This window comes from Dipodomys spectabilis, unplaced genomic scaffold (genome assembly GCF_019054845.1).
Source record: "Dipodomys spectabilis isolate Male_0828 unplaced genomic scaffold, ASM1905484v1 ptg000137l, whole genome shotgun sequence".
NCBI classification, from domain to species: domain Eukaryota; kingdom Metazoa; phylum Chordata; class Mammalia; order Rodentia; family Heteromyidae; genus Dipodomys; species Dipodomys spectabilis.
The window spans coordinates 11,077,935-11,101,014 of record NW_024870814.1 but is presented as its reverse complement, the minus strand read 5'-3'; the positions used below and the strand labels follow the sequence as shown (position 1 = coordinate 11,101,014).

The window sequence follows — 23,080 nt, the reverse complement described above, 5'->3', positions numbered from 1 at the left end:
AGCATTTCTTCAGGAAAACACTGAAATGATCCCACAGACCTATAGCCATCTAATCTTCGATGAAACATAGAATGGAAGAAAGACAGTCTCTTCACTAAATGGTGCTGGCAAAATTGGTTCATCACTTGTAGAAGACTAAAACTAGATCCTTATATATCACCCTGCACCAGAATAAACTCCAAATGGATCAAAGGCCTTAGAGTCAGTACCCTGAAAACATTACAGAATGGAATAGGAGAAACCCTAGGTCTCCTTGGCACAGGCCAAAATTTTCTTAATAGAAACCCAGAAACACACAAAATCAAAGAAGGTTTGGGCAAATGGGATTGCATGAAATTGCAGAGCTTCTGCATGGCAAAGGACATAGCTAGCAAGATCAATAGAGAGCCCATGGATTGGGAGAAGGACCACACTAGCCATACAACAGACAAGGGTCTTGTTAGGTTTTTAAAAAGAGGTAGCCCAGTAAAAACTGCACCAGCATGCACGTGGTATTCAGGTAAGGGGGAGGTTTATTCAGTAGACCTACTGGGACCAGGCAAGGTTGGCACTCCACGTGGCTGAGAAAGGCCTGGGAATGAGAGAGAGCTGGGAAAGAGAGGAAAGAGCTAGAAAAGAGCAGAGAGAGGGGTAAGAACAGTAGCACTCACGTGGTATTCAGGTAAGGGGTAGGTTTATTCAGTAGACCTGCTGGGACCAGGCAAGGTTGGCACTCCACGTGGCTGGGAAAGAGAGAGGAAAGAGCTAGAGCAGAGAGAGAGCAGACAGAGCTAGAAAAGAAGAGCAAGAGCAAGAGCTAGAAACGAACAGAGAGAGAAAGAGAGAGAGTCTGGGCCTGGGCTAGGCCTTATGTAGGGTATGGGTGGAGAAAGGTGTGGCCACATCAAATTCAGATGTGACCTCAGCGGATGCAGATGTGACCTCTTCCAGGTGTCCCAGTTGCCTAGGTAACGCAGGTACTGGGTGGAGACTTTGCTGCGAGGAGGGTGGAGTCTGCTCACCATCCAGGAGCGGACCTTACATTCCAGCCTTTTAATAATCATGAAATAGGGCACGGATTCTCTCTGGCTACTTCCTGCTGACAAGGGGCGTCGACAATAGGGGTAAAAGGCTGGAATTTGGTCTCCTCCCAGAGAAGGCAGTGAGCAGCAGCTGTCCCTTGGTGGTGTGAGTCCTTAGGTGAAGTCTGGAGAAGTCTCATGAGCATTGAGGGGCTGGAAAAAAAAATACTAAACAGCAAATAAATGGCAAGAGGAAGGACTTGGGGCTGAAAATGTTGTTAGAAATGTCCCTAGCTACTTCTGACATCTGGCTACTAGGTAGAGAAGCCAGGTGACAAAGGCAAGAATATAAATTCCTGTTCAGTTAATAGGTACACAGGTATAGACATTAGCTGGGTAGGCTTCTTACTTCCACTGACCTCCCGGCTCTGGTTAATTTTGAAAGGGCAGGCACAAAGTAGCTGATGTGACATTATCTCCTCTTACTCTTCTCCATGTTCCCTTGTTCCCCAGACTGGCTGAGTCTAGGTGCTCATTGCTGGGATGGCTTGTCCCAGTTGGTATTCAAGATTTGAACTCAAGGCCTGGGTACTGTCCCTGAGAACTTCTGCTCAAGGCTAGCACTGAACCACTTTGAGTTATAGTACCACTTGCAGAGTTTAGCTGGGAGATGGAGTCTTAGGGATTTTTCAGCCTGGGCTGGCTTTGAACTGCAGTCTTTGCCTCAAAAGCCCTTTATTATTTCCAATTAAAGCAACAAGGAGCTCAAGTAGAATAAGTAGAGCTTACCTGGTTCTTATCAAGAATTGCCAACAAATGTTCTGAAATGATGAAACTCATTAGATGTGATGAGAATTTTAGCAGATATACCCAGTATTTTAGAACCACATAGTCAGTAGTAGAATACACAACACAAAACAAAAAAGGCAAAACTTAAAACCTAAAATTTCGACGTTTAGACATCTTTGCTAACAAAACATATCAGCTGGTTGGGCCTCCATTACCAGGGCCTGTGAAAAGAGCTACTTGTTAGCAAGGCACCTTAGAATAGATGGAGTAGTAAACTTAGTGGAAGGTTAAGGGTCAGATGGGGCCAAACCCTTAACCCACCACGTGGCCAAGATGGCGAATTCAAGATGGCGAATTTCTGAAAGAATGCAAAGAAAGCCTGAATAGATTAAGCCTACATTGGCTAGCCTTTGAGAGGGAACCTAGAGGGCGGTCCCTGGGACCCAGCCTGCGTCGCACTCTTCAGGGCACAAGCCAAAATGTAGAAAAGAGAAAGGGAGAGATAGGGAAAGTTGGACATGAATGGCAGAGAGAGAGCAAAGAGAGCCCGAAAGTAAACAGACTTCTGATCATTTACCATTGCAGTAGCAAAAACTGTACTTCTGAGAATGGCATAAAAATGAGGCTCTCTGGCTTTCCAGGGAGCGCAGGAGACATTTCAAAGGGGTTTCACGGCTCAGGCGTGATTCGTAGCACCCCATTAAATGAGTAGAGTCAGTCTGGTGAGTGAAGGAGAGCTGACCAGGCAGAAGCGGCGTCCCGACTTCCCCCAGAGCCCTCTAGAGAGAAATGGCCAAGCCCCCAAAGCCAAGCATCCTCGGCTTCAGAGGTGACCGGCCTTTCAGCTAAAGGCCGTAGGAGCTCTCTGGCGTGGCGCCACGTCTGGACAGAGACTGAGCAACAGAGAGCCGTAGAGTAGTTTCACTCACCAGAGTAGAGAAGTGGTGTGGACGTGAATGTGAAGGCAGCAATGGTATCGATGCGCTGATTCCGCCGCAGACAGACAAGTTCGCAAAAGGCCGTCAGAACTGTGGGTATTCCTCAAAGCAAAAAGGGAAGAACAAAAAAAAGAAAAAAGAGGAAAAAAACAGAGAAATCCCAGCTTTCCTGACTTTAAGCCTTTATCCGAGTCACGGCACCATTTATGTTAGGTTTTTAAAAAGAGGTAACCGAGTAAAAACTGCACCAGCATGCACGTGGTATTCAGGTAAGGGGGAGGTTTATTCAGTAGACCTACTGGGACCAGGCAAGGTTGGCACTCCACGTGGCTGAGAAAGGCCTGGGAATGAGAGAGAGCTGGGAAAGAGAGGAAAGAGCTAGAAAAGAGCAGAGAGAGGGGTAAGAACAGTAGCACTCACGTGGTATTCAGGTAAGGGGTAGGTTTATTCAGTAGACCTGCTGGGACCAGGCAAGGTTGGCACTCCACGTGGCTGGGAAAGAGAGAGGAAAGAGCTAGAGCAGAGAGAGAGCAGACAGAGCTAGAAAAGAAGAGCAAGAGCAAGAGCTAGAAACGAACAGAGAGAGAAAGAGAGAGAGTCTGGGCCTGGGCTAGGCCTTATGTAGGGTATGGGTGGAGAAAGGTGTGGCCACATCAAATTCAGATGTGACCTCAGCGGATGCAGATGTGACCTCTTCCAGGTGTCCCAGTTGCCTAGGTAACGCAGGTACTGGGTGGAGACTTTGCTGCGAGGAGGGTGGAGTCTGCTCACCGTCCAGGAGCGGACCTTACAGGTCTCATATCTAAAATATACTTAGAAATCACAAAATTAAATCTCCCAACAGCAAATCCTCAAAGCAACAATTGCCCAATAAATAAGTGGGCTAAAATCTTACAGAGAAACTTCTTTGAAGAGGAAAAAAGATGGCCACTAGACACCCTTCCTTTTTCTTTACTTACACTGTTACATCCACCTGGCTATTTGCATATTGCTCCCTAAGGAGGACTTTAATTTCTAAGTCTGAAATAAAGGCTCAGCTCTGAACTTGCATTGGCCTGTCAAGACTCCTGATTTCACTTCTTAAAAATGAAGTCTGTCTCTCAGCTCCTGTGGCTATTAATGCTCTGGATCCCTGGTAAGTGTAAAGGGAGTAATGAGAGTGGGTGACAAGAATTACCAGTTGTAATTTAGCCATGTGTTAGATGTTCATGGTAGGGCAATGAGGTTTAGGTCTGAGAGAGTGAGGAACACTCCAGAAAGAGTAAGAACCTGTGCTTGAGTGAAGTAAAAGTAATGTATGCATGTCTCTCTATATTTATATATATTCTCACACTCTGCCTTATTCTAATTTCAGGATCCAATGGAGATGTGATGACCCAGACTCCAAGGTCCTTGCCTGTCACCCTGGGAGAGCCAGCCTCCATATCCTGCAGGTCTAGTAAGAGCCTTCTGTATAGCGATGGAAACACTTATTTATATTGGTTCCTACAGAAGCCAGGCCAGTCTCCACATGGCCTGATCTATTTGGTTTCCAAACGATATTCTGGGGTCCCAGACAGATTCAGTGGCAGTGGGTCAGGCACAGATTTCACACTGACAATCAGCAGGGTGGAGGCTGAGGATGTTGGAGTTTATTACTGCATGCAACCTACACATGTTCCTCCCACAGTGATACAGCCTTGAACAAAAACCTCCCATCTGGCTGGGTGAGCTGCCCTCATGGCTGGCTGGTCTGGGGAGCAGCCCAGCAGATTGTGTGAGTCTGCCTAGGAGGAAGATGTTGAGGTCAATATAAGAGTCACTCTGAGTAGAGATGAAGAGTATATGACAATACAACAAAATGCAACCTGTAACAACCAGAATAATTACCTGAATATAAAGACCAGATGAACCATTAGGTATATATTGAAAAGTGCAATTTTCTCTTCAAAACCAAATGTTTCCTGTGATGATTATTCTCTCTGTGATGAAATTTATACTACTACCTTTCAGCACATGGTAGCCTACATCTTTTGCTATGCTTTCTGTTCAGAACCTAGAAGCCCAGTTGTGCCTTTTCTAGCTTCTGCTCTGTGTGTTCATCAAACCCTGACTGACCATCAAGCCATCACCAGAGTTTGATCAGTGTCTCTTGGCTGGATCAACCTGGGGAACATACAAAATTGCACAAAGCACAGTAAGGTCTGCCTTCTATGTCCTGGGGCTCTGGATCTACTTAAGAGAATGGTGTGTGGTGAAACCCTGTAATATGGTTCATAGGTTCCAGAAGTCTGAGACTGAACCCTTTTTCAGTGAGTGCTATATTCACAATCTTACCTGGTCAACCTCTGTCTTTATATATATATATATATATATATATATAAAACATTTCAGTAGGGCATCATTAATCTTGTTTGCCTTGTATCCACTTCTATCACCTTAGACACCTGGAAATATGAAATCTCACAGGCTAGGGCTTGAGGAATTCTCAAGTCTCCACCAGTGTCCAGTGTGCATCTGCTTCAGATGCTATAAATTGTTTCGCCATGATGCTCTCCAATCCATCTAGGAAAAAGTGGCATGAAGTTGGAAATGCTCTGAGTTCATCAAGGTATCACTCATAGAAGAAGTGTCGGTCTGGAATGTATATGAGCTTATGGAATAGCTTTAAGTTACTTATGGAAACATCTTAACAGGAACAATTAATGAAATGTTTATCCACAATTGTAGCATTTTGTGGAAGACCAGCCAGAAATGTCAGAGTTGAATCTCAGTTCTCCTCTCTGCTCAGGCATTTTAACAGAAGTTCCCATCAGATTTCTAATTCTCATCTGGCTCCTCATTGTCTCCTCACAAGTCTGTGACTCATCAGAAAAGAAAAACAAAGTTTCACTGGGACTCTGCACACTGCTATTGCTGTATGATTAAAAAGTCAGCTGTTATTATTACTTCCTATCTAAGAGTTGTGACTGGAACTCACGTGGAGTTAATTCCAGATATTATTATTGAGTCTATTATCATATCAAGAAATATTCATTGTAGTAATGGTAATTACAAAATGAGAAATTACATTAAATATTTGTTGTTAACATTTAACACTGGAATACCTTTCTAGAAAATCACATACACAGGCAAATACACATATGGAATATAATGGAAGAATATTTGTTTACCTAAATATATATAATTAAGCATTACTACTCATTCTTTTTCTGAAACCAGAAATATTCTTATCATCCCTGAAGCACTGGTTACAAATGCAAAATAGCTGATTCACATTTCTTCAAGGAATGATACTCTGCATTTCAACAAGTTAACAGATTTCATGGGATGTTTTGGAATCTAAGCCTTAGGAGATTTTGATCTCAACAAAGACCTGTTGAGAAAAAAAAATGGTAGCAACACAACTACATCTTTGCCTAATTAAGAACTACTAATTTTTGTTCTTGGATGCCAAACTGCAAATTCATGACTATTTCTCAGTTATATGATCCAGTCCTTTGAAAGTATAATGGAATAAATGTTTATAAGTAATTTGATAAAAATTCATGGTCCTATTCTGGGAATATTTGGACATAAATTTGTGACAATAGCTTGACCACAGCAGAATGTATATAATCCTAAGTGGTCATTTCTTCTTATGTCTCTGTTCCAGATCAAACAATTCCACACAATGGAGACAAGACCAGGTATCTGCAACAAAATGAAGAAGCTGAGCCCTGCCTGGATTGGGCACATCAGTGCAATTGTGAATTTGTCTTTGCCATAACATAAATGATTTGTGTTACCAGCCCCTAGATTTACAGGAGTTTGTTACACTTTATTATTGTTGAAATGATGACTGCTTTTATATGAAACATGAACAAACTGAGAGGATGCATTTTTATGAGAACTGATTACATAATATAAGTATTTATAAAATAAATATAAAGTGATAGACTACAGAGACAAATATGAGATTATGTAAATAAAAGTAATGCAGTTGCATCTACCAAAGAACCTTCTGAAAAAGAAACAATTAATTTGCAATTGACCCATAAACATCAATCAATATCAGAGGAATTAGAAATGGGCTTACGTATATGAAATTACTGATAGATATTCACATGTATACGTTAACAGAAAAAGCATACTTAGACACTCATAATCTATAAAAACATATATAATAAAGGCTGACTCATTTTAATAATGAGATGTGCAAGACATTATCTTGAAAACAAACATTACAACTGGGGGGGTGGAGGAAGGAGTTGGGAGGTGGGGAGGGAAAGGATGGTAGGAGCAAAACAAAGGAGGAGGTAACAATGCTAGAAAGGAAATGTACTCATTACCTTATTCATGTAGCTATTACCCTCTGTACAGTATTTGTACAATAAAAATATAAAACATATCGAATACATATAAAATATGTAAAAATGTATGAATCCTCAGTTGTCTACAGCCCTCAACTCTTTCCTCCTGTATATCTATGGATGGATATGACTGAGTCATCTTAGGGCCTAGAATCCTCATTTAGCCCTCATTTAGCATATCCACAGGAAACCAGAGAGGGAAAAGGGTTCTGGGAAATACACTTCTTGTAGAAACTGTATAATAGAAGTTGAGAGCTGGCCACCCTTTGTGGTCATATGACCCAAAACTCAAGGATTTTATCAAGATTTCATTACCCAAAAAAATTTCCATATTGATTCTAAGTATCATCAACATTTTGCAAGCAACACTGGAAAGTTTCATTAAGTCACAGGTCAATGGAAAATGAAATTTTTGCATGAAATATGTAAAAAGCTCTTCATAAACAAACCAAAATCTTTCTTAAGAATATAAAAAGCAAACTCAACTAAATAGGGATGCAGTGTTATTTCTTACTCTTCAGAGTTTGTACAGAATTCAACATCATCAACATCACCAAGACCATGTGACAAACGCAAAATTATAAACCATCTCAGATGGCTTGGGAAATTTTCACATTTATAAATAACATCATAACATTGGGATGTGAGTGTTCATGGTTCATCAGCCTTGGCACAGATATAATATGGGGATCATCTTAGTGTTCTGCAGGGCAGCCACACAGAAGTCCTGTCAGCACCAGGGAATTCTGTACATGAACATGTGTAACATTAGTTTAAGATGCTAGTCTTTCTTTTTGTGTTTTTTTTTCTGTGTTACTGAGGATTGAACTCATGACTTCACAAGGACTCTTCTGTTGCGGCAACATATCCAGATCTTTTTGCTTAAGGTCATTTATTGCCAAGTAGGGTTTTGGGATTCTGCTTGTCTGGGTTACAAGCCCAGACATTAGTTCAGTCACTAAAGATTTCTTCAGTTTGACACTAAAAGAGATGGGTAAAATAGTAATGCACATGTTTAGAGAGCAGAGTAATCTGAATATATTTCAGTTTGTAGGATAGAGAATATCTCAGTTTCTGAATGGGAACAATTTGAAAGGACAGAAACATGATTGTCATCCAAAGGTATAGGAAACTTCTAGCTCAGACACGTGGAATGAATCGATGTCCTTTCAGAATATGGAGAGTCAAAGTCTTATGTTAACTGTCCTAAATCCTGGTTATGGAAAAGTGCATTCAGGAGTGGAGGACAACAAATAGCTTATCTGGAGTAGATAGCAGATACCCAATAGGTAGACTGTACTTTGCAGGACATAACAATATATTTTACATTGTATATTTTCATATATTTCTTCATCATTCATTGAAATATATTAGGTTTCTCTCTAATCATCTATCTATCTCTCCATCTATCTTCAGACTTAAGTCTCATTCTATCTCTGGGTAATTGAGTAATTCTATTCATGATCACTTAACAATAAAGTTTGTTAATTAATAAAAACACAAGCTAATGAGTCATGGTATCTAGTAAAACAATAATTACTTGTATAACTCTGGAGCTGTCTTTTTCTAGAAGATTGGCATAGCTAAATAGCTAGCAAAAAAGTGTTCTCAGGACACCATACAACCTATGAGGTCTAGGAGATTTTGCTGCCTTCTATGGTTATAGCTATTCAGAAGGAGCGCTTTTTCGGGGAAAGGGGGTTGGGACTAATCATTTACTGCCTTTACTACCTGGGCCTGGTGTTGCCTACGGAAAAAGCAGGCGAAGCTATGAGAGAGGAGGCTTCTGGGCTAACAGAGAAAATATCTAATGTTAACTGTCCTAGACCTTGTTGTGGGAAAGCACATTCATGTGCGGAAGACAGCAAGTTATTTATATGGAGTTCATAGCAGATATACACTGGGTAAATTGTAAATGACACTAAATTCACATATCATATTTTTATACTTTTCATTGTTATTCAATTTAAAATGATTAGGTTTTTATCAACATCTTTTAATCTATCTATCTATCTATCCATCCATCCATCATCCATCTACCTCTTTAGCTGAATAACTATCTACCTTGTTAGCTATCATCACTCTAAAATTTTGCTCCATCTCTGGGCAAACATATAATTGAGTTCATAGTTATCAATTAAAAAGTTTATAGAAACAAAATAGGAAATTTAATCAAAATAATGAATTATAGATTTCTGGAGCTATTTTTCACTGGAAAGATTGGCTTAGATAAAAAGCATGAAAAACTTGTCATGAACAACAATTAAATCACAATTCACTCTATTGATAGGATATGAATTCAGTTGGTTCTCTAGACTCCATGGAAAAACATCTTCTGCAAGCACAGCTGGCTACCCTGTTCATGTCTAGGGCACCTTGAAGAATACAGGTCTGTGCTGAGATACTAAAGTCAATTAGCCTTGCAGCTCTGCTCCTCCCTCCCAGACCCTGATTTGCACATGTCCAGAGCACAGCCCACTGCCTGGAGCACTTCTTGTAAGGCAACTCACACCTTATGCAGAAATCAATCCTCCCAATCAGCATACAGCGTGGACAGGAAGACATCTGCTCAGGTCCTGGGTCTCCTGCTACTCTGATTCACATGTAAGGAAAGCAAATGCATAGATTCACCCAGCTCATTGTCATCAACACTGCTTCAAGGAAGTTCTCTAAGTAATGCATAATTATAGGTTTGTTTTTTTAAAGATTTCAATGCCAGGTGTTAGATGTGACATCCTGCTGATCTATTCTCTATCCTTGTCTGCAGCTCTAGGAGACAGAGTCATCACTTTCAGGAACTGTCAGGGCACTGGTAGTTACTTAAGCTGGAATCAGCAGACATCAAGAAAAACTTCTGTTTGCTTTAATCTAAATGTAATATAAATAAAATGGCATGATTTTGCACATAAATTTACTGAGACTCTCTAGCATAACTGTTGAGATAAACATTTAACGTAAAAAAACAAAACCAAATGAAAATCTTTGAATTTTCAAATGAAAATCTTGCCAAGTGTTATGTCGTGACATTGCCACTAGTGGGAAATAAAACCCCACAAAGAGAGAAAAAAAAAAACCTGATCGCTGACTTTAGAAACCCTGGGAAAACATGGGTGATGCTGCCTCCATTTAAAAAGTTGAAGTTGGGGAGTATTCTGCCATGCTTTCATAACGCTCATTGCTACTGGAACTATAATTACCTGTGTGTGGGGGCGGTCATGTTTCCTAATGTACAGGTTGCTGACTATTCCATATTTTATTTTGTAAAGTGTAATTGCTGTGCCCCCATCGCAGGACCCCCACCAAGAAGACCACCCAGAGTCAGACGTTCCGAAATGCAAAAGCAAGGCTTTATTCAGGTGGGCTTCAGCTCGGGCTTCGTCCTACACACCAACACAGAGAAGCTTAAGAGGAAGTCCGGAGCTGAAATTTCACAGGGTTTATAAAGACAAGAATCACAAAGTAACAAATTTATACCTACCAGACACGTTGACAATTTTACAGCAACCAGAGGCATCAACAAGCCACTCCAGGGAGATAAGGGTTAGATAAGGGGTAGTAAGGAGTTATCAGATCCATTGGGTCTAAGGTCAGCTAGAATACAAAGTGGAGCCTGACTTCAGAGCAGCTCTGTTCAAGTAATTTGTGGCTTAGTAGTTTCAGTGCAAACAAGTCAGCTCCTGGAACTCAGGTGGGCTCTGGGTTAATATGAGGAGCAGAATGACCACTGATTCGAAACGAAGCCACTTTTAACTCTTCATAATCACTTTACAATGCTGACATGTCCACCAGGATTCTTATAGGGAGCTCATTAAGTACAGGTCAGCAAGGTGAGGGAAGGAGGGTGGACTTTGCAGATATGAAGTCCTCAAGGGATCATATGCACACACCATGCTCAGTTGTGGGAGATGAGAAGAGGCTGAAGTGTCAGTACTGACCCTAGTGGGTTCCCAGAGACCTCTGCAGTGAGCAGGTCACTGCTTGTCCTCAAGGACACAGATTGCATCCTGATCTTTATGATGCTCAGGATGAGAGTGAGGAAAAGCCATGTGGTGGTGACTATCCATTGTGTCCTAGTGTATTTTCTCTGGTCAAAATTTAAAATGACCAGTTATACAATTAAAATTAGTATTATTAATATTTTAATAACTAGTTTATTGCATATAAAATAGTCATATAGCTTCTGCATTCATTTCTATGTAAAGTTCTGCTTTCGTTTTTATTATTAATAATTTTTTATTGTGAAAATACTGAACAGAGAGGTTACAATTACATGAGCAAGGTAATGAGTACTTTTTTTTTTTTTCTCATTCGTGGGGTTTGAACTCTGGGCTTGGGTGCTGTTCCTCAGCTCTTCAGGTCAAGGCGAGTGCTCTACCACTTGAGCTACAGTGCTACTTCCAGTTTTCTAGTGGTTTATTGGAGATAGTAGTCTCATGGACTTTCCTGCCGCCACTGGCTTTGAACCATGATCCTCATATCTCAGCCTCCTGAGTTGCAAGGATTACAGGCATGAACCACCATTGCCAAGCTGATGAGTACATTTCTTATCAAGCATTATTGCCTCCTCCTTCATTTCCCCTTACCATCCCTGCCTTCCCCTCTCCCCCCCACCAAAGTTGTAAAGTTCATTTTCGACATAGCAACTTCTGCATTTCATTGTTGCAATCTGTATCCCTATTTAAACAATAGTCTTCCTTTCTATTCTGATAGTTATATTAAGTGAAGTAAGCCAGGCCCAAAGAAACATAGGTCCCATGGTTTCCCTTATTTGCAATAACTAGTATATGTCTGAGACAAGCAGAATTGGTCAAATAAGTTGATGTTAGGCGAAATGAACCCCAAGATAAGGACACAATTCATTTTTTCTTTCTTGCTATTGTTTCTAGCATATTTATAAGATTATTTCTTTGTTGCTTTGTATGTCCCTCCCCCACGGTATAACCCCTGTTTTCACTGTAATTGATGTTGGTATAATTTGTGGAGGAAAAGGGACAAAACAAATTATTTAAATAGGGATACAGGTGGACCCATTGCAACAATGAGATGTACAAGACATTATACCGAAAAATGAACTTTACAAATTTGGTGGTGGGGAGGGGCAGAGATGGGAGGGTAGGGATGGGAAGGGGAAACAAAGGAGGAGGCAACAATGCTTGATAAGAAATGTACTCATTACCTTGCTCATGTAATTGTAACCCCTCTGTACAATATTTTCACAATAAAAAATGAAAGTGTCTCCAGTGGATTTTAGACCATCCTGAAGACACTGAAGACTCCCACCTTGGAAGTGGCGCTGTAGCTCAGGTTGTAGAGCACTCGCCATGAGCTGAAGAGTGCAGGGACAGCGCTCAAGCCCAGAGTTCTAGCCCTATGACCAACAACAACAAAAAAAGACTCTCCACCTTATCCAGCCACCCTCCCCCTTTCCCCCAGCATCCTTCCCACAGAGTCAGCCCTTCTCTGAAGTCTGGGACTCTCAGACTTTCACCAAGGTCCCAGACCTAATTCAGGTTCATGGCTCAGCCTATAAACACTTCCTTCTTGCCAATAAACCTCATAGAAAGCAGTCTTCATCTCCTTCTGTTCCCACATCCTTACCCTCGCTTTTCAGCCAGGAGCTCCTTCCTTCACAACCCAGGTCAGGGTTAGCCAAACTACAATTCTGGTTTGAGACCACTATTCCATGTATTCCAGTGCCTGAAGTCTGTGTGGACTTGAAATTCACCAGCCAGAAGTCCACACTTGCTAAACCAGCCCTGGGGCATGGATCTTTATATATACACATTTATGTACATATATACAATATATAACATAATATATAATATATTATTGTAAAGATAATGTACAAAGAGGTGACAGTTACATGAGTAAGGTAATGAATAATTCCTATCAAGCATTTTTACAAGGCTCTTGAGATTTTAAAGCCTGGCTTCTTTCAAGCCCACACAAATAGATGTTCTTAGGATCTCCCTTCCTCATCCTATTAATATGTCCCCTATAATTTACCAGGTGGCCTTCACTCTTACTCAGAACCAGCTGCCGCCTTCTTGTTTTTTGAGTACCAGCTTTGTCTTGCAGTGCATGGTAGAGCTAAAGTCAATAGCAGCTATTTGGGGAACCATGTGATAAGATGAGAAGTGAAATATCAGAGGAGTGAAAGGGATGGGTAAAATTTTCAGGTAGGATAAAACCATCATTGCAAAGTACTTCTTGTATCAGTTATGTTAGTATATACTGCAGAGAGCCTCAATGTTTTAGAAGCTAAGGATGATCAAAACACAACTCAGATGCAGATTATATAGTGAATAATAATGAAAAGAGATCCTTCAGTATGGCGTGATGTGCCCCTCATGCTGATCTCCATGTGGGTGGGAGCTATTTACTTCACTATAGTTTCATTTGTTCCCAGGCTGAAGATGTCCTCTCCATACTGTGTGGCTTCAGTTAATTATCCTCACCCTTGACAACAGTGTATTTTATACCTTCTGAATTTTCTTGGGTCATATGGCCCAAAACAACCATTAATAACTGCTTTACTGTCTGTTGGTGGTAGTTTATGCCCATACCACATTCTACAAAGAAACTGGAGATCTGAGGCTCTGGGCTGGAAGCCACCTTAGTACAAAAGTCCATAATTACCTTACCTTCAATTCACTACCAAAAAATGTGGAAGTGAAGCTGTGGTTCAAGTGGGAATGCACCAGTCATGAGCACAAAAGCTCAGGAAACCTCTTAGACCCCAAGTTAAAGCTATAGTCCTGGCACTCAAAATATTGCGTTAGTAGCCAGGTGCAGGTGGCACATGCCTGTAATTCTACCTACTCAGGAGGCTGAGATCTGAGGATCATGGTTCAAAGCCAGCCCGGGCAGGAAAGGCCATGAATCTCTTTTCTCCAATAAATCACCAGAAAACAGGAAATGGTACTGTGGCTCAAGTGGTAGAGTGCTCAAACTGAGCTAAAGAGTTGAATGACAGCGCCCAAGCCCAGAGTCCTATGACTGACAAAATAAAAAATAAAAAAAATATATATATTGTTTTACTTTATGACCTAAAAATGTAACTTGAAAGATTTTCAGGCTAAAGGAACACAGGGAATTTATAGTAGTTGAGCCGTTGATTTAGAGAATACCTCAGCATCTGAGAGGGAACAATTTCCCTTAAGATAACAGACATAAACGTCCTCTAAAAATTCATTAAATATCTAGCACAAAAGTGCATATGCACACCAAGCAGGCTATGATGCTATATATCTTCCTAAGAATAAGTGGGAAATGTCTAATGTGAGCTGTCCTGTCCTAGAGGGAGGTGATGATGAAGAGCCTTCAGAAGAAAAGGAAACCACTTATATATAAGTAACGTACAGGGCACCAACCCAAACACCAGCAGATAGTCTATACATCTCAGATCATGAAACCTAATTGCACATTTTTTTGTTAGCATTTTCCCATTTACGTATGATTTAACTCCTTTTTTAAAATATTTTCTATTATTATATTTTTAAGTATTGTACAAAGAATAACTCATTCTACAAAACAGTATATGAGTACAAGGTGTCTGACAACATTGTCACCCATCCGCCTAACCCAACCCTTCTCTCACTAATTTTTAAAATTGAGATTAGGTGATTACATAAATTTCACAGTATTGTGGAATAGTGATGCTTAGTTAAAGCCACAAACATTTTAACCTACACAAGGTAAAATGTCATTATCATGATCTATAAAGTTTGTGAACTCTATGAGCTTTGACAATACAAATCAAATATACTTTTGAAGTATTATCTTTCATTAAGAATTTTGATAGTTTTCTTTATCTACCTATACATTTTCTTCATCTATCTTTCTATCTCCATATGCATGATCACTTTTATAACAATTGTGTCTGGGTAATAATGATCCTTATTAATCATATTCTAGGAATTGTGTGTCATAAAATCCACTGATACCAAAAACTGATGAATTATAAAATTAACTTGCCTTGAATATGTTTATCTCTGCGTGACTTACATTAAGAAAAACACCTGTCAATTTTGGATAATAGCATTAGATTATTATTCTGCTAACAGGACACACATCTGTTCTTTCCTCACCAGAGGCAAACACATGTTCTAGAAACAAAGTGGAAATCTGGGGTCTTTAGGTTTGTTCTTTGTCACTGAGATCTGCTAGCCTGCAACTCTACCTAGCCCTGCCCAGCCCTGCTGATTTGAATGTGTCCATAGCACAGTCCACTTCTTCATATGCTGCTCACAACCTGTGCAGGAGGTTTTATCAGCACACAGCACAGACATGAGGGCCCTTCCTCAACAACAGAGCCTCTTGATGCTCTGGCTCCCAGGTAAGGAAGGAATACTGAGGATTTCTCACCCTGTGTTCACAGAGCTGCTTGGCTCTTCATGGAAATATTTGGATAGTAGAATGGTAATGTTTTCCATATATCCATTGTCAGGTGCCAGATGTGACATCAGGTTGACACAAGCAACACCCCTATTTGGATTTCTGGAAGACATAGTGACCATCACTTGCAGGGCCAGTCAGGGCTTAGCAATAGCTTACTTTGGCACCAGTAGAAACCAGGGAAATCTCCAAAGGTCCTGATCCTTTATGCAACTAGGATGCAATCTGGAGTACCATCAAGGTTCAGTGGCATGGATCTGGGCACAGTTCACTCTCAGCATCAGCAGCCTGAAGCCTGAAGATGTTACTACTTTTTTATTTTTTATTTTCATTTTTTATTACTGTCAACAGAGTTGTAGTTACCCTTCCACAGTAATACAAGTCATAACAAACTTCATAGAGAAGCAGAAGTGAGAGGCTGGGCTGCCCCAGCTGCTCTTCCTGGTACCTCCACCTGCTGACAGAGCTTCTCAGATGCAGCCAGACTTTTGAGATCATGGGAAAGTATTGGGGGAAAGGTCGTGGAGGCATCTTCACACTCTAACTCTCTGTCTTTCTGCTCATCCCAAGCAGCACACACAATGCCTATTATGACTTACAAGGAATATGCATCTGTACTCATGTGTAGCTGAGATTGTGTTAATAATTTGCAGTCACCCAATAAAGAGGAAACACTTTTCTGTAGGTCAAAGCAGATTTTTGTATGTTTTTCATTGTAAAAATACTGTACAGAGGGGTTACTATTACATGAGCAAGGTAATGAGTACATTTCCTATCTAGCATTGTTGCCTCCTCCTTAGTTTTTGCCCTACCATCCCTTCCCTCCCACATCCACAACTAGTCCTCCCTCCCCCCCACCAAAGTTGAAAAGTTTGTTTTAACATAGTGTCTTGTATATCTCACTGTTACAATGGGTCAACCTGTATCCCTATTTAAGCATTTTGTTTTTTCCCTTCCCCTACCGGAATTACAGAAGAGTTATTGGAGATGCAAGGCTAATACAATATAGCTTGTGAAAAAGATTTTTGAAAATTAATATTATATGATAAAGTCATTAAAATATTTTAAAATAATTACTGATTGCCACAGTATAATCTAATTTGAAGTACAATATAATTTTTATATTTGAAAACATTGTGCAATGATCTAAAGGAGTTAATTAACAAGTTAGTTCACCACTTTAAACATTTATTATTTTTGTATAGTCAACTTTTTTTTCCTTCAGGAAATTAGATCTTTATAACAACTTATTTCTACTCATGTCTTAACAAAACAGTCAACATTGTAATCTGACTATCAGAAAATTAATCTCTTTTTCATGCTGAATATCACATTAATTATTGTTATTTCTCAACGCCACTGTCAGACCACTTTTGGAAGTCAAATGGAATCATGAATTTGTTATTAACTTAAAAAACATTAAGACAAAATAATAAAGATTTGGACTTCCATTTTGGAAAGTTTGGATCAATTTTTTTTGTTTGATCTTTTCAAAATAAACTACTCTCATTTTTCACTTCTTATTGTTATTGTATAGGTGATATACAAAGTGATTACAGTTACATAAGACAGGTAATAAGTACATTAATTTTTGAACAGTGTCGCCCCTTTCCCCATTTTCTCCCTTTTCTTCCTCCTGATCCTTGCCCCAAAAGTTGTGTAGTTCATTTTCAACAGTGTCTAGTGAGTATTACTGATGCATTTGTTGACCATTTGTCCCACCATTCCTATGGCAACCCCTACTCTCTTGAAAATAAAACAAAACAAAATTTATATACAAGACAAAGGGTACAGAAAACAAAAACAGCCAGAAAGGATATAAAAATAAAAAGCAAAAACCAAAAGAAAAAAACCATAATTTTAATTGATCATATATATACATCCATTGAGGCTTTTTTTGTGAAAATATCATACAGAGGGATTACAATTACATGGGCAAGGTAATGAGTATATTTCTTATCAAGCATTGTTGCCTCCTCCTTTGTTTCACCTTCATATCCCTTCCCATCTACCCACACCGCCCCCAGTCCCATGAAGCCCCCAGCCCCGCCCCTCAACGCCAAAGTTGTAAAGTTCGTTTGTCACCATAACGTCTTGTACATCTCATTTTTGCAATGGATCCACCTGTATCACTATTTAAACAATTTGTTTTTTCCCTTCCCCTCCACAAATTATATCAACATTAAATACAGTGAAAACAGGGGTTATGCTGTGGGGGAGGGACACACAAAGCAGCAATGAAATCATTTTATAAATATGTTAGAAACAATCAAAAACATTTGAATCCTTATCTTAGTGTTCATTTCGCTTAACATCAACTTGTCTGACCATTTCTGATTATATCAAACATATACTAGTAATTGCAAATAAGAGAAACCATGGGACCTATGTTTCTTTGAGCTGGGCTTACGTCACTTAATACAGTTTTTTCCAGGTCTTTCCATTTCCTAACAAATGGGGCAATGTCATTCTTTCTGATGGAGGCATATAATTCCATTGTGTATATAACCATATTTTCTTGATCCATTCATCTTTTGAGGGGCATCTGGGTTGGTTCCATATCTTAGCTATGTTAAATAATGCTGCTTAAACATAGTTGTGCTGGTAGCGTTAGTATGGTCTTGTTTGTGATAATTTGGGTAAATGCCCAAAAGTGGGATTGCTGGGTCATAGGGGAGCTCTATGTGGAGTCTTTTGAGAAACCTCCATACTACTTTCCAAAGTGGTTGAACAAGTTGACACTCCCACCAACAGTGCATTAAGGTTCCCTTCTGTCCACAACCCCTCCAGCATCTCTTGTTGTTAGATTTCTTGCCTCTTCAGTAAATGGTGCTGGCAAACTTGGTTAATCACTTGTAGAAAACTAAAGCTAGATCCTTATATATCACCTTGCACCAGAATCAACTCCAAATGGATCAAAGACCTCGAAGACAAAGTAGACACTGAAAACATTACGGGATGGAATCAGAAAAACCCTAGGTCTCCTGGGTACAGGCCGAAATTTTCTTAAAAGAGACCCAGAAACACAAGTCAAAGAAAGTTTGGACAAATAGGATTGCACGAAATTGCAGAGTTTCTACATAGTAAAGGACATAGCTAGCAAGATCAACAGAAAGCCCACGGATTGGGAGAAGATCTTCACTAGCCATGCAGTGGACAAGGGTCTCATATCTAAAATATACTTAGATCTCAAAAAATTAAAACTTCCAAATAGAAATTCTCAAAGAAACAACTGCCCAAGAAATAAGTGGGGTAAAGACTTAAAGAGAACCTTCTCTGAAGAGGAAAGGATGGCCAATAAACACTGTTCCTTTTTCTTACACAGTTACATCCATCTGGCTATTTGCATATTGCTTCCTAAGGGGGACCTTCCTTTCTAAGTCTGAAATAAAGTCTCAGTATGATCTTGCCTTGACCTGTCTAGACTCATCATTTTGACTCCTAAAAATGAAGTCCTTGTCTCAGCTCCTGTGGCTGTTAATGCTCTGGATCCCTGGTAAGGGCAAAGGGAAGTGAGGAATCAGAGAAGGTGGGAGGGTGACCTCTCATGGACCATTGGTAATTTATCCATGTGTTAGATGTTCATGGTAGGGCAATGAGATTTAGGTCTGAGAGAGTGAGGAACAGTCCAGAAAGAGCAAGAACTTGTGCTTGAGTGAAGACTGCTAGGTGGGAATACTGCTCTTGACTCCTAGAGACACTTTTGTGCTGCAAGAATATTGCTTTTAATACTTAGTATTTTAAATTAAAAATCAAATCATGAAAATGAAAAGAGGAAACATATATCTAAATAAAAGTAATGCATGTATGGCTCTCTATGTTTATATATAATCTTGCACTCTGCCTTATTCTAATTTCAGGATCCACTGGAGATGTTGTGATGACCCAGACTCCAAGATCCTTGCCTGTCACCCTGGGTGAGCCAGCCTCCATCTCCTGCAGGTCTAGTCAGAGCCTTCTGCATAACAATGGAAACACCTATTTGCACTGGTACTTGCAGAAGCCAGGCCAGTCTCCACATCAACTGATCTACTTGATTTCTAAACTAGCATCTGGGGTCCCAGACAGATTCAGTGGCAGTGGATTAGGCACAGATTTCACACTGGCAATCAGCAGGGTGGAAGCTGAGGATGTTGGAGTTTATTACTGCATGCAAACTACACATATTCCTCCCAAAGTGATACAGCCTTGAACATAAACCTCCCATCTGGCTGGGTGAACTGTCCTCATGGCTGGCTGATCTGGGGAGCAGCCCAGCAGATTGTGTGAGTTTGCCTAGGAGGAAGATATTGAGGTCAATATTAGAGTGCCTCTGAGTAGAGGTGAAGAGTTTATGACAATACAACAAAATGTAATCTATAACAACCAGGAAAATAATTACCTGAATATAAAGACCAGAAAAACCATTAGGTATTTATTGAAAAATGCAATTTTCTCTTCGGTAATATTATAGCCAATCAGTTATGTAAAAACTAAATGTCCTCTGTGATTATTCTCTCTGTAATAAAACTTATAATATTTCCTTTCAGCACACGCTAGACTACAACTTTTTTGAGGCTTTCTGTTCAGAACCTGGAAGCCCAGTTGTGCCTGTTCTAGCTCCTGCTCTGTGTGTACATCAAACCCTGCCTGACCATTACCTGGGAGCCAGAGCAGCAGGAGCCCCAGGAACTGGGCCCTCCTGTCCATGGTATTGCTCACTGGGACTGACTGATACACAGAATTTGAGCAGCCTTAAAGAAGTTCTCAGGTCAAGTGGGCTGTGCTCTGGGTGCATGCAAATCCTCAACTTCTAGGCAAAGTAACAGAGCTAGCACAGACGCAGGATGGTGGAAATCCAGATCAAAGCCCAGAACTAAGGTTATCATGTGTCCCAATGAGACCTGCACATCACAAATTTGTCCTTGAAAAATGTTTTTTCAAAGACAGAACGACTCTCTTACTCTTTTTTAAAAAGTGTATTTTTATGGGCTGGGGAGGTAGCTCAGTGGAAGAGTGCTTGCCTCACATGCATGAGGCCCTGGGTTCGATTCCTCAGCACCACATAAGCAGAAAAAGCTGGAAGTGGCACTCTGGCTTAAGTGATAGAGTGCTAGCCTTGAGCTGAAGAGCTGAGGGACAGGGCCCAGGCCCAGATTTCAGGCCCCACGACCAAGCAAAGAAACCTAAAAAGTATATTTTGATTTCAACAGGATCTATATTAGGATATTCGCAATAGCTTTTTAAAAGTCAGTCACTCAGAAAAAAAATCAGAATGAAAATAATTATAGAAGACTGCTGCCTTGGTACCAGATATCTGAGTTTTTTTGTTTTTCTGCCCTACCCCAAAGTGTAGTTAATCATAATCAGCAATACCCAGAAGTTGATAAGCAATAACACTGATTATAGGTAGTTAGGTAGTTGGCTAGGTAGAAGTAGATATGTAGGAATTTATGGAGTTAGTGAAGTAGAAAAAAATAAAGGAAATTTAAGATAGATTAAAGCAATGACACAAAGAAACAAGGAAGGAAAATCTAGATAGCTACCTTGGTAGCAGGATGGATTTAAAATTTTTTTAAATACCGTTTTAAACAAAGCAAGTGCAACCAAAAATCATGATCTGCAATGTAGAGACTAGTCCATGGCGTTCGCATTGCTGCCCTGTGCACTCCTGATAAATGGTTGCTTTTCTTCTCTTGTGAATGTTCTTTCGCAAAGCCTCCCTCCAAGACATTTCTCATAAGATTTTTTTTTAATTTTCCCCCTCATATGAAGGAAATAACTTGGTTCTATTTCTTGCTTTCTAACCATTATTCTTTTCAGCACCAGTCATTTTCTAAGATTTTCAATGCAGAGTGTCTCCTAAATTTATTATCTGACACTGTGGCCCCTCAGAAGTTGTTTTCCTCTAAACCATGGGTTCACATTTACCTTAGTCTACTCCATTCCATACATCTGAATATCCCTATATCCCCCTCCCATTTCTCTAGTGTCTAAGTGATGGTGTTTTCAATGAATGAGACGCAAACATGCAAACAAATGGGGTGAAATGCAACATGACCAAGACTGAGGATGAGGAATTGGAGCCACACAGTATGCAGAGGACATCTCCGGGCAGTGAGGACTAAGACCACAGGCAGTGAAGCTAGAGGGAAGTGAGGAGGGTTCCCACATGGAGTTTATTCATTACTATGTCCAAACAAGAGCAGAAAATGGATGGCCATTTGGAAAACTTTTACTTACACTTGGCTGAAAACTGTGACAATGTATTAAATGGGCGAGAACTAGAAAAAGAAATATATATCCTAAATGTAACTCTGATACAATAAAAACGTATGTTTGCTCATCCTCCTCTACTCAAGACATGAAAGCCTAGAAATCCCTTGGAATTTAAGAGAGAGAAAAATTGAAAGAGCAAGAGAGACAGAGAGGAGAGAGAGAGAGAGAGAGAGAGAGAGAGAGAGAGAGAGAGAGAGAGAGAAAGAGAGAGATTTTCTTGAGCCCGGATGTGAATAAAGACTGAAATCCAACAATCTTCGTTACAGTGTTCTCCTATGAGGGAAGTACAGGTAATATGCCCCGTGAGGATAGATAACCACATGGCATTGCCTCCTAGGACATGTTTTCTCTGAAAGTCCAGTTTGTGAGGCTGAACCTAATCTATGGAATGTGATGGCAATCAACATCCTCAAAACTGAACAGCACACCAAGTGATACCTGAGAATTAAGAAGGAAAAATCAGTGTTTTAGAGAAGCAAGTGTCCACTCTACAATTAGGGACCAATGCTGTGACTTAATCAGAGAAGGAAAAGCTTAGTCATAGCACTAAAAGGGGTTATTGAGAAACTTGGGGATATAAGAGACTAACATTTCTTTCTCTTTTTTACCCTCAAATGCTTCCCTTTAAATAAATGGACAGACTACTTTTTTATTGAAACACATGATGAATATAGTAAAAATACACACCCCGATAAATATAGGGCTGTGTTTGTTTATATAGATTTCATCAGACAGTAATTATCCTCACTGACCAGTGTGTACTGCTTCAAGCTGTGAACACATGATGGATTAGAAGAACTCTGCCTTAGTTTGGATAACTGGCCACTAGTGAGAACACAGTTGAGTTTAATTTCCATGAAATATAATGTTCAACTTCTTGTCTATTTCTCTATTCATTATAATAAATTAGAAGATACTAAATGGAGCTGGAAGGCCAATCCCATGTGTCCTGATTAAGGACATTGCTGACAGTGGGAAAATACGACTGGGGACCAGTGACTCAGACCTGTAATTCTAGCTACTCAGGAAACTGAGCTATGAGGATCACAGGTCAATGCGAGCTCACACACAAACCCCTGTGAGACACTTACCTCCAATTAACCAACCAAAAGCCAATAGTGAAACTGTGTATCCAGTAGTTCAGTGCTATCTTTGAGCACAAAACCTCAGCCACAGCATCCAGGCCTTAAGTTCAAAAGCCACAACAACATTGAAAAAGGAGATGAGAATCCCAAAGAACTAACTTAGGATCAGTGATAGAAACAGTATTTGTTCATTTGATTTCTGTCAGTCTCCTTAATATTAAAACTCTCTGAGGTCATTGATTTTCTTTGATATACCCAAGACTTCACTGCTGGTGATTGTT

At 40.0% G+C, this 23,080-nt stretch overlaps 1 pseudogene and 1 gene segment (V, D, J or C); both read left to right on the top strand.

Moving 5' to 3' along the window:
- Positions 1-3,768: 3,768 nt before the first annotated feature.
- Positions 3,769-11,782, top strand: LOC122116813. The segment is given in 3 exon segments: positions 3,769-3,863; positions 4,083-4,396; positions 11,684-11,782. Coding segments are annotated over 3 exon segments (462 nt in total).
- Positions 11,783-18,880: 7,098 nt separating this feature from the next.
- The window catches only part of LOC122116688, a 247,471-nt pseudogene continuing 243,271 nt past the window's right edge, over positions 18,881-23,080 (top strand).